The sequence below is a fragment of the Taudactylus pleione genome, unplaced genomic scaffold (genome assembly GCF_031769625.1).
Source record: "Taudactylus pleione unplaced genomic scaffold, aTauple2 ptg000038l, whole genome shotgun sequence".
Classification (NCBI taxonomy): Eukaryota; Metazoa; Chordata; class Amphibia; order Anura; family Myobatrachidae; genus Taudactylus; species Taudactylus pleione.
In genome coordinates, this window is record NW_028284440.1 from 2,494,307 (window position 1) to 2,509,624 (window position 15,318).

A 15,318-nucleotide genomic window follows, 5' to 3' on the forward strand; every position below is an offset into this window, starting at 1 on the left:
GGAGATAATTATTTCACTTGTGATTTTGAGAGGAAGCATGGAAACATGCACTGTTTGGGGTCCTGAGAATCAAGTTTGAGAACCTGTGGATTAGAGTAAATCACACTCGACATAATGGTTTTGAGATTAAGGGGCGTATTTACTATACAGTGGATTTACAAACCGGTTGCTTTTTACAAATTTTGTCTGCCAGATTTAAAAGGGCAATGATGCTAAGTGCAAAACCAGCCTGATTTTGCATTTACTATTATAGGCCTTTTAAATATGGCAGACAACATCTGTAAAAAAAAAAAAAAAAAAAAAAAAAGGTTTTTAAAATCCACTGCTTAATAAATATGCAGGTAAAACACTATTTTCATCCCCACAGTAAATATACGTGCTCTGGTCTTGATAAAATGTATAAAGAGGAATGGTCATAACACTGGGGATGATTCTGAATTGAAATCAAAGAAAAAAGCAAGTAACTTTGTACCTGGACAAAATATGTTGCAATAGAAGGGGTGCAATTTTATTTTTCCATGCATCGTAGATTTGAATTTGGGCATGTCCCTCACACATTAATCAAATCTAAATCTCTTTGCATATTTAAAATCTGCCCCACCTGCACTGCAATATGTTTTTACCAAGATGCACTTGCTTTGTTCCCAACTCAGAATCACCCCCTTTGTATTTTCACCTTCTACCCAGCTAATAAATCAGAGCCAGTGTATGCTGCCTGGAGAATTCAGCAAAGAATGGTCATTCGGATACCCATTGTATTGAAAGGCAGTGTTACCCTTCACCAGTCCCCAGGGAGCCCTAAAGGTGTATATTTTACAGATCTCCTCAGTATCACAATTTAAATAATAGTTCCACCTGTGGATCTTCGAAAAAAAAAAAAAAAAAAATCATGAATATACCTCTGCACTAACTAGGAGATCTGTAAAACATGCACTGTTATGTCCCTGAGGACTAGAGAAGGGAAACACTGTTGTAAGCACTCGCAAGCTTGGCTCTCGTCCGGTCTCATAGTCCACTCCTACCTCATCCACATCTGTGTCCTTGCATTATGTCTAGAGGCTAGTGTAGAAATTAAGCTGTCCAGCATTTGCATATATTTACCATGCATAAAAAAAAAAAAAAAAAAAAAAAGTGTTGCACCCCTTGCATTGCAACATTTTTTTGTTCCAGATGCAAAGTTATTTGTCTTTTTTGCTTGGCTTCCAACTCAGAATAATCATCATCATGTTCTATTTCCTCAATATATGACAGTGTGGAATTTTGTGCTGTACTAAAACCCCCCCCAAAAAAACTGCCATCGCTTTTTGTAATTTGACGAAACTATTGATTTTGCCCACTACAAGAACGACGCAGAAAGCAGGAGCATAACACTGATAAGCGCCAATCTGTAAACTTTACGAGAGCTTACATTTAAGCGAGTTCTCCTAAAAATGTTGTTCCAAGAGAAGAATTACCCTTTAATTAGGTTCTCTCAAAATCAAACAAAATTCCCAGAGAAGATTTTATATTAAAATTGTAGACTAGAAAATTATTATATTTTATTGTAGCTTTTATTCTTTGGATTCATTTTGGTAGCTGCTATGTTATAACATTGTTAGAAAGTACATTTTGGCCAAAAGTTCCGGTGTTCTGTCTATGTAGTAATGCAGTCCCAACAGTGCAGATCACTTGTCAGGAGCACAGGCATAATGATATTTAATTTTTTTCCTTTAAATCTGTAAGGAGATGTAGAAATGTGTACTACTATAGATACGCTGGCGGCAAATTTTATAAAAATGTAACATCACTTTTAGCTAAAATTTTGCATCACATCCTAGCAATAAACTCATAATAAAATAGCAATTAGTATTTATAAAAGAAATCACCCTAATTTTGAGGAAAATATCCCCCTCACCCTTAGTGTCTATAGTGACGATTACTCAAATCATAAAGAGGGTGATGGATCAAAAATACCTAGAATAAAAAAATCTACACACGAAGTATTTCTATACAATGATATAACAGCAGCACAACTGACATTAGTAGGTATTTAGATCTACTAAAATCCCTACTATAAAAATATGACATAGGAATATTGTTATATACATGTTATGTTTTTAAGTTACCTGGGTTCTTTTACAGAGAAGTTCTGTACCCCAAATAGTTCTCCAAGAGGATCATTAGAGCAGTGGACAATATGCTGTTGCTTCTCGTCATACAACTGCTTGGCCTTAATGTACTGACCAAGATGGTAAATAACCTATAGCGCAAGTACGAAGACAATGCAATGAACTATATAATATAAAACATATCACATCATGGTAAAATGTACTCATAACATAACTGCACATGGTGTGATTATTATTAAAACAGATATGAAATGCCCACCTCTTTCATTGTAAATGTTTCCTTCTGCGCACCAGCAGATTTTAACAGATTCAGTAGAAGTGAATTTGGTTTAACCTAAAAGAAAAAGTTGTAAAGAGAAGGGTCATAACTCAGAAATTGGTTATATGGTAGTAAAAATAAGAAAAAAAACGCTTTGTGGATTTAAAGCCAAATCCATCAGATTTTGTATTTCAGCTTACCAGGGTCTCTGTGTCAGTTGCCATCACTGGAGAGCTTTCTAAACAATTTATAGGAGTTGAGGATATGTTCATATTGCACCCTTGCCTGTAACCCAGAAATATATTAGATCACTTACAAGAATACATAAGATTAAATGAAAAATCCATTAGCATATATGGTTCATATATCAATTTATTTATTTATTATTTAATAAATGTTAACAGAAAATATAAGACCCACTGTCATACAGCTGACGCTCTGCTGACAGGCAGAGACAGGGGACTACAGCACATACACAAGGAGACAGATCCATTCTTACCGTGTATAAATAGAAGAGGTAAAGTGCTGGCTGTGCTGGAGCTGCGCTCCCTGTAAAGTGCTGTTAGATAGGCGCCTGCTGTGTCTCTTTAAATGTGTGTGTGTGAGCGGACATGTCGGGACTAGATCCCTGGCAGATACTGTGCATGTCTGAGCATGACCGCAGCAGCTGCTGACTCACCTCCGCCACTCACTCACACCAACGGCTCATCCACTCCCACCCTGCCAGCTGTCACCTACCCACCTCTAGCCCTCACACACCCTGCTGCCATGGTGCCAGCTGTGCCGCACTGCTCTCTCTCCGGGTATTCCCGGCAGCGGCGGAGTCACCCCACACAGACACTGCCGTGTTATACAGCGGAAGCTGCGCCCTATAACGCACAGCCGCCGCCGCACAGTAACAATACGCCGTAGTAATTACTATCATAATAACTGCACGGGCGGGCGCTGTAGGTGCCGCCACACCCCTGGGATGGCCTCACCGCCGTGTCTATGGGGCATGGGGTCGCGGCGTATATGGGAGGTCACGGTGGGCGCAGGTCCAGCACACGTGTAGCTGCACACAGGGCAGGGCGGGATGCACTCGGAGCTGCTGCCCCCACCTGCCTATTGTACGGGCAGCATGGGCGGAGGATGCGGCCCCCTCACACACACACAGCGCCAATCACATAGGCCGCAAGGCCTACTTCACCGGGTGCCTCCCTCAGGCTACTGCTGACTACAGGCGCCGATGCCACACACCCACCTCAGCTCCGGGAAGCCCTCGTCCTCCATGGTGTCACCGCATGGACCTAGCGCCCCGTGTTCTTCATACACATCGTTATATCATTATCACCGGGCCCGGTGCGCACCACCGACACCACTGTCCGGCATGCAGTGCGCGGCGTCGTCTCACCGCTGGCGCCCTCTCCTGGCCAGCTGGGGGTGCAGCAGCTACGTGGGGACTGAGGGGGAGAGCAGAGGAGACTGCTGGCATCGGACAGGGAAATAACGTTCAGCAACTGCAGTTACATAATAATACACATTTAAAAGTGGAGAAGGGCTGTCTGACATCCACCCAGATGTGCTGTGTAAAGGTGCCCACACACATAGCGACATTTTACACGATTTGGCCGATTTCGATGAATCGTGACGACGAATCGGGTAAAAAAGGTACAAATCGTGAGTTTATACTCACGAGCACGATGCCGATGCGCGTCCCCGCTCGTCGTACATCGCATCTTCTGATCTGCCGTGCTGTAGGGCAGATTAGCCAATCTGGGATACAATGCACTGGCTGCAAGATAGATCTTTAGTCAGATTGGACATTTTTAACTCCAAATCGTGATCACGACGGCAAGGGAGCTCCCGTGAAAGTTCATGAGGAAATTGGCCATAAAATCGTATCGTGAGGACATCGGTATGTGTGTGGGCACCTTAACTCCACTAAACACGGATCATCACACATTGATTATTCTTACTGATAAATACAGCTACATGTAACGAGAGGCGAATAACTCTGATGGGATGTAGCCGGTCTCAATCCCGATATCGGAATCCAGATCCTACCTATATATGTCTGTTATTACCCTGTTTTGTTCTATAAATGTTTCCAATTGTAAAGCGCAACGGAATATGCTGCGCTATATAAGGAACTTAATAAATAAAAATAAGATAGGTGTCCAAATACCGATGCCTAACTTAATCCTGACATCGGGACGCCCTTACAGTTAACTGCATGGGGGGGGTGAGGGTTAGGATTAGGGAGTCTAGCGGGGCTAGGTTTGGGGGGAGAGATCAGGGTTAGCCACCGCCGAGGGGTGACACCAAGGTGCAGACTCCCCCTCAGTGACAGGAGCCAGGTGCTGCACTGTATAATTAAGTGCAGCACTCGGCACTGCAGTCACGCACCTTGGATACCCCCCCGCTTCCAGGTTCCCAGTGATATCGGGACCACGGGGGTTTGGCCACAAGGCCACACCCCTTTTGGCGACGTACTGGTAACACCATGGGGAGGGACGCCACTGGGGTTAGGCCCCCTAGGGGGGAGGGTTAGTCACACTGACAGAAGAAGCTGCTGATGAGCAGCAACACCAATGAATAGGGACAGGCTCAAGATAGACGGAGGTGGCAGCTGATGGGCTGACACGGAGTTCTCCACTAGTGTATAGTGGCTTCTCAGGTGACAGTAAGAGGTGCCATGTATTGGGTGGCCGCAACGGTCCTGCAGGGTAGAGATTCAACAGTACAAGTAGTGGGGGAGTGTTCAAATAGTGTGAGGCCCGTGGCGACTGCCGGACCGGACATCAGCATCCCCACGTGCCCCCCCCCCCCAGTTGTGGCCCTGACTACACACTATACAATGTGTGTATATAGAGACGGAGCAATGCAATGTAATGATACATCAGTCCAGCCTTACACACTACACAAGCTGGTGTACGACAGCACAATGTATCGTTCCATGCTGCATGTAGCAACATGGCGTCGTTCATTGCATCGTTCTATCTGCTGTGTGGGACAGCAGATGGGATGGTGTGATGTTCGACCATCGCAAACAACAGATCGGCCATATACACTGCATGATCTGTACGATAAACCCTGCAAATAAGAACAAGGGCCCCAGAGACACACACATTGCTTATTATTAGGTATAAATATGTTGATGTTTACAGAACAAGACGACACAGAATTAAACAATGTAATGTGATTTGACAAAAAACACCCATTCTCATTTAAAATGTGTGACTTAACTTTTTTTTAAAGTTATGCCCCACCTTACAGTAGTTCATATGCAGAGTGCAATACAGTATACCAGTGATTTTCAACTCGAGGCACACTATGCAAGATATTAAAATTGCCAAGGCACACTATCCGGCGATGCGGCATGCGCCACCTATGATGAAACATACATATTGGCTACCACATAAAAAAAAACACACTCACACATTGGCCTCCACAGAAACAAAACACACTACAGCCATGGCCATAAGTTTTGAGAATGACACAAGTATTGGTTTCACAAAGTTTGCTGCTTCAGTGTGTTTAGACCTTTTTGTCAGATGTTACTATGGTATACTGAAGTAATATTACAAGCATTTCATAAGTGTCAGTTGACAATTACATTAAGTTTATGCAAAGAGTCAATATTTGGAGTGTTGACCTTTTTCAAGACACAAGCAATTCGCCCTGGCATGTTATCAATCAACTTCTGGGCCACATACTGACTGATGGCCGCCCATTCTTGCCTAATCAATGATTGGAGTTTGTCAGAATTTGTGGGTTTTAGTTTGTCCACCCACCTCTTGAGCATTGACCACAAATTCTCAATGGGATTAAGGTCTGGGGAGTTTCCTGGCCCTGAACCTAAAATTTCGATGTTTTGTTCCCTGAGCCACTTAGTTATCACTTTTGCCTTATGGCAAGGTGCTCCATCATGCTGGGAAAGGCATTGTTCATCACCAAACTGTTCTTGGATGGTTGGGAGAAGTTGTTCTTGGAGGATGTTTTGGTACCATTCTTTATTCATGACTGTGTTGTTAGGCAAAATTGTGAGTGAGCCCACTCCCTTGGCTGAGAAGCAACCCCACACATGAATGGTCTCAGGCTAATTTACTGTTGGCATCTGACCGGCTGCTGCCACTGACTCCGCAGCACACTTGAAAAGCGTTGCAGTATACCAACATAAAAAACCCTGAATTTATGTTTCCGTTTTAATCCACATGGATAAAAATGAGAACACAACAATCCCAATCTTCAACACCATCTAGAACTAAAAGGGGTACATCTGCAATGGATTGCATCAGAGGATAGGAGATATTTAACATGTTGAAAAATCTTGATTGATCCTAACCCGAAAATGGTTGGTATCAGTGAGTCAGAAATTTTTTAACATGTTGAATGTCCCCAATCGGCCAACGGATCACTGATCATCGATGTCCACCAGTTAGGTAGGCATAAGCAGAATGGGGAATCACAGCTCAGGTGACCTTTAATATAAAAAGCTGGGGTTTATTATTGTACCACAAACAAAAGCAATATTTTTTGGAGTGAACTATATATCTTGTTAAATTAATAAGGGAGAGATGATGGCACTTGTATAGAAAGGGTACATGAGGTAAGAGGACATTGTTTCTTAGAGTAAATCGATAAGGGATGAGCAGTCAAACATGAGTGGTGAGTCAGTGTGTGAGGACAAAAGGGGTAGGCTAGGTGGAAAATTGACAGGCTTTGATAAAGAAAATGAGAGTTATGGTAAAACTTACCTTCGTTAACTCTCTTCAAAGTCCATAGGGTCTACAGGGAGACCTTGGGGTGTAGGTGGTGGTTGAGGAGCGGGCACCAAACAGTTAAAAGTTTTGCTCCCTGGATGCAACGGTCCTTTCCCCTATACCCCGAGCCAGAGGCATTTCAGTTGGTGACAAGCCTAAGGCCGTAGGAGGAGAGGAAAGAAGACTGGTACACACAAGAATCACATTCTCAAACAAAAGGAGACGGGAAACAGGTGTCCAGGAAGCATAGCCCATAGAAGGCAGGGCGGGGGCCCAGTGGACTTCGAAGAAAGAGAGAGTTAACAAAGGTAAGTTTTACCTTAACTCATTTTCTTTGTAAGGGTCCATAGGGCTCCACAGGGAGACCCTGGGGATGTCCCAAAGCAGTTATTCAAGGGTGGGGATGCTCCTGAGCTGAGGAGAATCCGGCGTCCAAATGAAGCATCCTGAGAGGCAAATGTATTGAAGGCATAGAACCTAAAGAAAGGTGTGAACAGAAGACCATGTGGCCTTACAAAGCTGTTCAGCTGAGGCACCACAGATAGCTGCCCACGAGGGACCCACAAAGCGAGTGGAATGAGCAGTGACAGTAGCCGGTACAGGAAGGCCTGCATGCGTGAAAGCCTGTGAGAGAGCCAATGGAAGCAATCTAGCCAACGTCTGTTTATTGGCTGGCCAACCCTTCTTGTGAAATCCATAGAGCACAAATAGTGAGTATGTTTTCCACAGAGAACTAGTACAGTCCACGTGGACCCTGAGAGGACGGAGCACATCCAAGGAGGCCTCACCTACTAAGGAGGTCTGGAAATTGGAAGGCCGGGACTATGATTTCCTCATTAATATGGAAACGAGTAACCACTTTGGGAAGGAAACCAGGACGAGTCCGAAGAACAGCCCTGTCCTGATGGAAGATTAGAAATGGGGAGCGACACGAGCACCCCTAAATACCATTCGGGTGGACGCCATAGCCAGAAGAAAGAGAGTTTTCGCTGTGAGCCACTTGAGATCCACAGATTCCAAAGGTTCAAACGGAGTACCCTGTAAGGCCTGAAGTACTGCTGACAAATCCCACAGAACCACACGAGGGACAAAGGGAGGTTGTATGCTGAGGACATCTTGAAGGAAGGTGTGGACATCCGGCAGTAAAGCAATTCTACGCTGGAACCAAATGGACAGAGCAGAGACGTGTACCTTCAGCGATGTAAGACGGAGTCCAAGATCCAATCCAGCTTGGAGGAAGGCCAGGACTAGAGACCCAAAACACATGAGGGTCATAGCTTCTGGCATCACACCATTGGAAGTAGCTATGCCACACTCTATGGTAAATCCTGGCATAGTCTGGACCACAGAGCGAGAAAACCCTTTAGACCCCAGGAGGAATGTCTCAAGAGCCACGCCATCAAAGACAGATGACCCAGGTCCAGGTGAAGATAGGGACCCTGAGACAACAGGTCCGGCCGTGGAGGTAGCAGGACCGGTGCGTCTCTGGAGAGGCTCCAAAGATCTGAGTACCAATGCCATATGTGCCAAGCTGGGGCCACCAGCAGAATAGTGCCTCCGTCTTGTTTGAACTTTCGAAGAAGAAGGGAGACTGGAGGGAATAGGTATACCAGATGGAGGGTACACTTCACTGATAAAGTGTCTACAAAGGCTGTCTCGGTGTCCCTTGTTCTGGATCCGTACACTGGCAGTTTGTGATTGTGTCTGGAGGCTATTAGGTCCACCTCTGATAGGCCCCATTTGTCCACTAGGAGTTGAAAGACCTCTGGGTGGAGAGACCATTCCCCGGCATGTAGTCCGCTTCCCAGTTTAGAACTCACAGAATGAATACTGCGGAGATGGCCGGGAGATGATCTTCAGCCCATATGAGAATGTGTGACACTTCTATCATTGCTGACCGACTTCAAGTGCCTCCTTGGTAATTGATGTAGGCCACTGCTGTGGCATTGCCAGACTGCACTTGTACAGGCTTGCCCTGAAGAATGTCCTGAGCCAGAGTGAGGGTTTTGTAGATGGCTTGGGAGTTCCAATACATTGATTGGCAAGGATGACTTGGCTGATATCCAACACCCCTGGAAGGAGTATTGACCAGTCACAGCACCCCAGCCCCAAAAGGGGCGACCGTTGGTTAAATGGGATGTCTGTAGCCACCAGGAAAGGGACAGACGGTCCTCTGGAGAGAGAACCATCGTTTGATTCACTTAGGCCTGTTGCTGGGAGACGGAGACGCCACGCTGTCAACTCTTGAAGTCCTCCCATTTGGCTATACGTCATCTCTGCCGGGACTGGATTGGTTCTTCCTCCTTTTTTCTTTCCTGCTGATGCATTGCTCGGGTGCCGGTGATAGCGTCTAACTCGTGTTTCCAGTTCCATAGAGTTGGTATCCCTCGTTGTGTTCTTCCAGCATCTCCAGTCCAGTCTCTATTGTGTTTTATGTTGAATAATATCCTGACAGCCCAGTCCACACTTCCGCGTCTGCGGTTCCAGTATAACATTGTGGCTATCTCCGCTATAGAGTGCTTCCAGCTACCACAGTTGCCACGCCACTTCCCGGCGGCATTAACCGCAGTGCAGCGTCTGAGTGGACTGAGTAGCCTAAACACCACAGCTATCTCCGCTGCTCTGCATCTCCAGTCATCACAGTTGCCGTACCACTTTCCAGCGGCATTATCTGCATTGTTGCGTCTGAGTGGACCTAATCAACATCAAGGTCATCTCCGCTGCTCTGTATCCCGGAACATCTTTAGCCCTCAAGGCTGCTCCGTGACCATCAGGTCACAATCCTTGCCAAGTGTTTCCAGCCCTTAAGGCTGTACGTGACCAGCAGGTCTCCACCTTGTCAAACTTTTCCAGCCTTGGGCTACAACTGCATTATCCTTCGGTTGACCCCATCGCTCCCATATCTTCAGGACTATCATCTCCGCCAAAGAGAATCTTCCTGGGATTCATTGCGTTGTTCAACCTGGACAGGATTAGCTGTTGCAGGGGCCTGGAGTTTAATTGAGCATACTCCACCATGTCGAAGGTGGATACCATGGATCCTAGAACTTGCATTGCTGAGTGGACTGACACTCGGTGACTGCGTAAGAATCTGCGCATACGTATTTGCAGTGTGTAGATCTTGTCTGCTGTCAGGAAGATTCTCTGATCCCGAGAATCCAAATGAGCTCCCAGGTGAACCATCCTTTGTGAAGGATTCAGGGAGAATTTCTTCCTGTTGATTAACCAGCCGTGCTTTTGTAGGAAGGCAATGGTTACCTGAAGATGGCATTGAAGCACCTCTGGGGAGCTTGCCAAGAGCAAGAGGTCGTCCAAGTATGGTAGCAGCCGGACCCCCTGACCACGCAGGCCATGATAGCCATAATCTTGGTAAAACACCCATGGAGCTGTAGACAGTCCAAAGGGTAGAGCCTGAAATTGGAAGTGTTGCTGTAGTATTGCAAACAGATATTGCTGATGAGAGGGCACTATAGGTACATGTAGGTAAACTTCCTGAATATCCAGAGATACCGTAAAGTCCCCAGGCTCTATAGCAAGGATAATAGAGCGCAGGGTTTCCATCCTGAACCTGGGTACCCTGATGAACTTGTTCAGGGATTTGAGGTTGAGAATAGGCCGATGAGACCCATTTAGCTTCTGAACCAGAAAGAGTAGAATAACCATTCCCTTGCTGTGATAGCGGGACTGGAACAATAAAAACCCTGCTTGCAGCAAGGACTGAATGGCTTTCTGTATGAGCAGGGCCCTGTTTGGATCTGATGGAGGGCCTTTGTAGAAAAATTGGTGTGGTGGCCATCTTAGAAATGAGAGGGCATACCCGTGGGAGACCACTTCTCTTACCCAAGCATCTGTGGTGGTTTGATGCCAGCACTAGGCAAACTGAAGTCGGCCTCCTACTCTGGGGTCCCCCAGGGGGAGGCCCGTACCTTCAGGCTAAAGGCTTGTCCTCGGATTTTGAAGCAGGACGTCTGGTGGTCCAGGTCTGCTTGGTTCTGGGCTTAGCAGCCCTAGCGGAAGCCGAGTGCCTAGGAAAGGACTGACCCTTAGGCTTTCCCTGGGGAAGACAGGACCTAAAGGATGTTGTCCTAGGTTTTACGGTAGCTGCTGAAGGCAGTCTTTGATGTTGCTAATGTGGCTACAATCTTGTCTAAGTCTGGGCTAAACAAGATCTCCCCACTGTAAGGTAATGCTTCTAAGGCTTTCTTAGAATCTGCAACCACCTTCCATGACCGCAGCCACAGAATACGGCGGGCAGACACCACCGTGGCCGAAGCTCTAGAATCTAGGAGACTGGCATCCAAGGACGCTTCTCCAATATATGAAGCTGCATCCCTTATGTGAGCTACATAAGACATCTGATCCTGAGAGGCGTCTGAAGGAAAAGATTCTTAAAGAGCATCTGCCCAGCTCTCAATTGCTTTAGCCACCCATGCAATAGGCATGGTCGGGCGAGCAATGGCGCCTAAAAGAGAGTAAACAGATTTAAGGCCAGTTTCAATCTTTCTATCCGTAGGGTCCTTTAGTGAGGAAACTGTAGGACTAGGTAATGTAGAACTTTTAATGAAATGCATAACATGGGAATCCGCCGCTGGGGGAGTCTCCTATCTTTCACAATGAGCTGCAGGACAAGAATAACAAGAGGTCAGGCATTTTTGGGGCTGAAACCTCTTACTAGGCATCTGCCAAGCCACTGCCAGGTGCTCAACTAGTTGATCCGAGAGGGGAAACTCTGCTGAAGCCACTTTTTGTCGTTTAAATAGTGGGTGCTTTGATTTGGGGGTGGGCTCATCATCTGCTAATTGTAAGATAGATCTTACCGCTCAGACCAAAGCAGGTATATTAGAATTAGAAAGATCAGCATCTTCTGCCTCCTCAGATGACACCTCAGAATTTGAGAGCTGCATAGACTGTGGAGATAACACAGGACTTTTAGTAGTTTTACTGGGTAAGACACCTTGCTAAATATTTTGAAAGGCTGCAGAGGTAGCCGCCAGACTTTGTAATGAGTTAGAAAGTGTGTCCCATGGAGGGGGCATAGGAGGTACCTGTATTGCTTGCACCTGTCATGGCAATCCCATAGGGGGAATTACAGCTGGGACTGCAAGGCGGTCCGCAATAGTGGCCAGCACCTGCGAAAATGAAGCCCAGGTCGGCTCCTGAGCCAGGGCTGGGGGTCTGATGGGCCTGGTGGGCTATAACACTTAGCACATGGCCCATCCTGTATTATATCCTCATTTAAACCTGCATCACATAATTTGCATGAGAGCAGTATGGGTGCAGCTGCTTGCCTGCTACTCTTGCCTTTGCTAGACATAGCTGCAGAGTAGTATAGCACACAATATGGCACTGAGTAACATGCAACCACTAGGTATGTGATATACAAGTGGGAATGCAATATACTGATCCTGTCTTATGCTTGGGCAAGCTGCAGGAGCGCACAGCACAAAATATGGCACAGTGCATTAACTAACTGTATGTGACAACTTTCACAATAACAAGAAATGTGAGGTACAGAAAACCCTGAATACACCTGTATGTTAGGGCAAAGATGAGGAAAAAGGGAAAGATATATGCTGGCAGTATAGAGAGAATATACAGACAGACAGCGCTAGCATAAGTCACATACAATGCAGAAATACATATTATCATCATTTATTTATATGGCGCCACAAGTGTTCCGCAGCGTCTTACAAAGTACAAAAACAAATAAGTTGAACAGTGACTTACAGTACAATACAATACAGGACAAGGACATGGATAATATACATTGCTACATTATACGACCGTAACACCCAGATAAGCAACAGAGCAAAGCAACCAAGTGTTAGGTGCCCTAGTGGGGAGTAAGAAGTAGATGAAAGTAGAGAAAGAGAAGCCCAAGAGGGTAGAGGGCCCTGCTCATAAAAGCTTACATTCTAAAGGGGAGGGACAGACAAACAGGTGTGACACAGATGGGGTAGGCAGGGAGGAAGGAGTATGTAGCAGCAAGCAAAGATGAGAGCTGGAAGGCTTTAATGAAGTAATGGGTCTTGAGAGCCCGTTTGAAGGATTATAGAGAGTCTGATGGGAAGAGGGAGAGTGTTCCAAAGGTGGGGAGCAGCGCGGGCAAAATCTTGGAGGCGGGAGAGGAAGTAATCAATTGATATGAGAGGCGGCGTGCATTTGTTGTACGAAGAGGGCGGACAGGAGAGTGACGTGAGATGAGGTCCGAAATGTAAATGGGAGAGGAATGGGTGATGGCTTTTTAAGTGAGTGCGAGAACCTTAAATTGGGTTCTGAAAGGGAAGGGGAGCCAGTGGAGAGCTTGTAGTAGAGGGGAGTCGGATGCAGAGCGTTTGGAGAGGAAGATGAGCAGCAGCAGCATTGAGGACAGACTGGAGAAGGGGAGGCCAGATAGGAGGTTACACTAGTCCAATCTAGAGATGACCAATGAGGGTTTTAGTGGCGTCCTGGGTGAGAAAGGGTCTAATCTTGGAAATATTTTTAAGATGAAAACGACAGGACTGCGTGAGATTCTGGATATGTGGTTGAAAGAATCCAGGATAACTCCAAGACAGCACACTTTGGGGCTAGAGGAGATAGTTGTACAATCAATTGATAAAGAAATGGTGGGAAGTGCGGTTATTTTGGGGGGTGGGAAAATGATCAGCTCAGTCTTAGACATATTAAGTTTAAGAAATCGCTGGGACATCCAGGAAGAGATAGCTGAGACACAGTTGGATATAACTGCAAAATGGCACTACAATCAACTACTCAGTCCTTACAGGCTGGTAGGCTATAGTGCTACATAACCTGTCTCCAGTGAGATGTATTTAGGGGGAACGGACCCTGTGTTTCCCTGAGAGAGCCGTGGCTGAGCCTGTAGAAGATGGCCACTGGAGACCTCTGAGGAGGCGTGGCTAGAGAGCAGCTCAGAGAAGCTAGGCCTGAGGTGAGGGGCCGCTGTAATTGGAAAAACTGACCTCCCCATGCTGATTGTTAACCACCGGGACGCTGGATTCCCGCTCCATATGTACCCTGGTGGTCTAGTGGATCACGTGGTCAGAGCCAGTGTTTACTCTCAGCACATCCGGTCTGTCCCGAGATCAGAGTTAAGACTTCCCATCTGCTTACCTGTCCCCATAGAAACCAGGCTGCAGCCCGGGTCTGTCCACTGGGCTGGCTAGCAAGGTCCCCGGAATGCCCGCTGAGAGCACCAGGCGGAGCTGGCATTGCGGCACCCAGAGGGGTAATGGAGTGGGAGCACAGACATCCCGCCAACAGTCTGCTGCTGCCGCTCAGAAGAATGAATGTAAAATAAAGAAGATCTTAAAAATAAAAGCATCTGGGCTGCTGAAGCAGTGTTATAATGGTGACCCGACTCCGGTCGGGCACAAACTAAACTGAAATGCCTCTGGCTCGGGGTATGGGGAGAACCTTTGCATCCTGGAAGCAAAACTTTAACTGTTCGGTGGCCGGTCCTCAACCACCACCTCCACCCCAAGGTCTCCCTGTGGCTCCTAAGAAGAAATGAGCTTTGAAAGCCTGTTTGAAGCTTTGGAGCGCACTAGAGGAAGGGATGTGGTCTCCAGTTTGAGTGGGGGGGGGGGGTGAAGGGATGGCATCATGAGTGAAGTTTGAAGTCCTGCGAGCAGGAGTGGGACGAGGTAATCATTTGGGTAGCTAATTGTGGGATATGTATTCCTTCATATAGATTATGTTATCAGCCACTTTTATTTATTTGTTGCATATGGGTTCCCCCTCCCATAACTTCTGAAGACAAGGGAAACAGATTAAGTTTATTGGTTGTTTCAATTTATCTTGTCTCCATGCATGAACAATTCATCTAAGTCATACTAGTGATCTAGCGCTTCAGTTATTATGATGTCATGTACTTTCTCTCTCATTTACTACAATAGCTTTAGTAAAAAAAAAAACTAAAAGTAACCTGATTTAGCATACATTGAAGTGTTTTCAATTTTTTTTTTTTTACTAAATGGATAAATGACAATTACTATTGCAGTACTGTTTAGACATACAAGAAAATAAATGTGTGATTTTATAGTACTATACTAGAAGACTCCTTATAGGATACTTATAAGGATGCTGTAGCTTTCCTTTTATTTTAACATTCTCAATATATATTAATGATAATAAAAAAAGGGTACGTTAAGCCTTTGCTGTCCTTCTGCCTGAACTAGATTATGTTAAACTGCCCCAGACGGAA

At 45.9% G+C, this 15,318-nt stretch overlaps 1 protein-coding gene across 5 annotated transcripts in view; it reads right to left on the reverse strand.

Moving 5' to 3' along the window:
• MDM2 (MDM2 proto-oncogene) overlaps positions 1 to 3,790 on the reverse strand; it is a 39,236-nt gene extending 35,446 nt beyond the window's left edge. Inside the window, exons 1-4 of one of the 5 annotated variants that reach the window (XM_088452495.1) lie at positions 3,611 to 3,790; positions 2,568 to 2,652; positions 2,368 to 2,442; positions 2,106 to 2,239 (exon numbers count right to left, since the gene is read on the reverse strand). In XM_088452495.1, the coding sequence (XP_088308621.1) occupies positions 2,106 to 2,239; positions 2,368 to 2,442; positions 2,568 to 2,652; positions 3,611 to 3,639 (323 nt within the window). In that variant the 5' untranslated portion in view covers positions 3,640 to 3,790. Of the gene's footprint in view, positions 1 to 2,105; positions 2,240 to 2,367; positions 2,443 to 2,567; positions 2,653 to 2,866; positions 2,944 to 3,109; positions 3,245 to 3,610 lie in introns of those variants that run through there. The other 4 variants (XM_088452489.1, XM_088452491.1, XM_088452503.1 and 1 more) reach the window with 4 other exon arrangements.
• Positions 3,791 to 15,318: the final 11,528 nt, after the last annotated feature.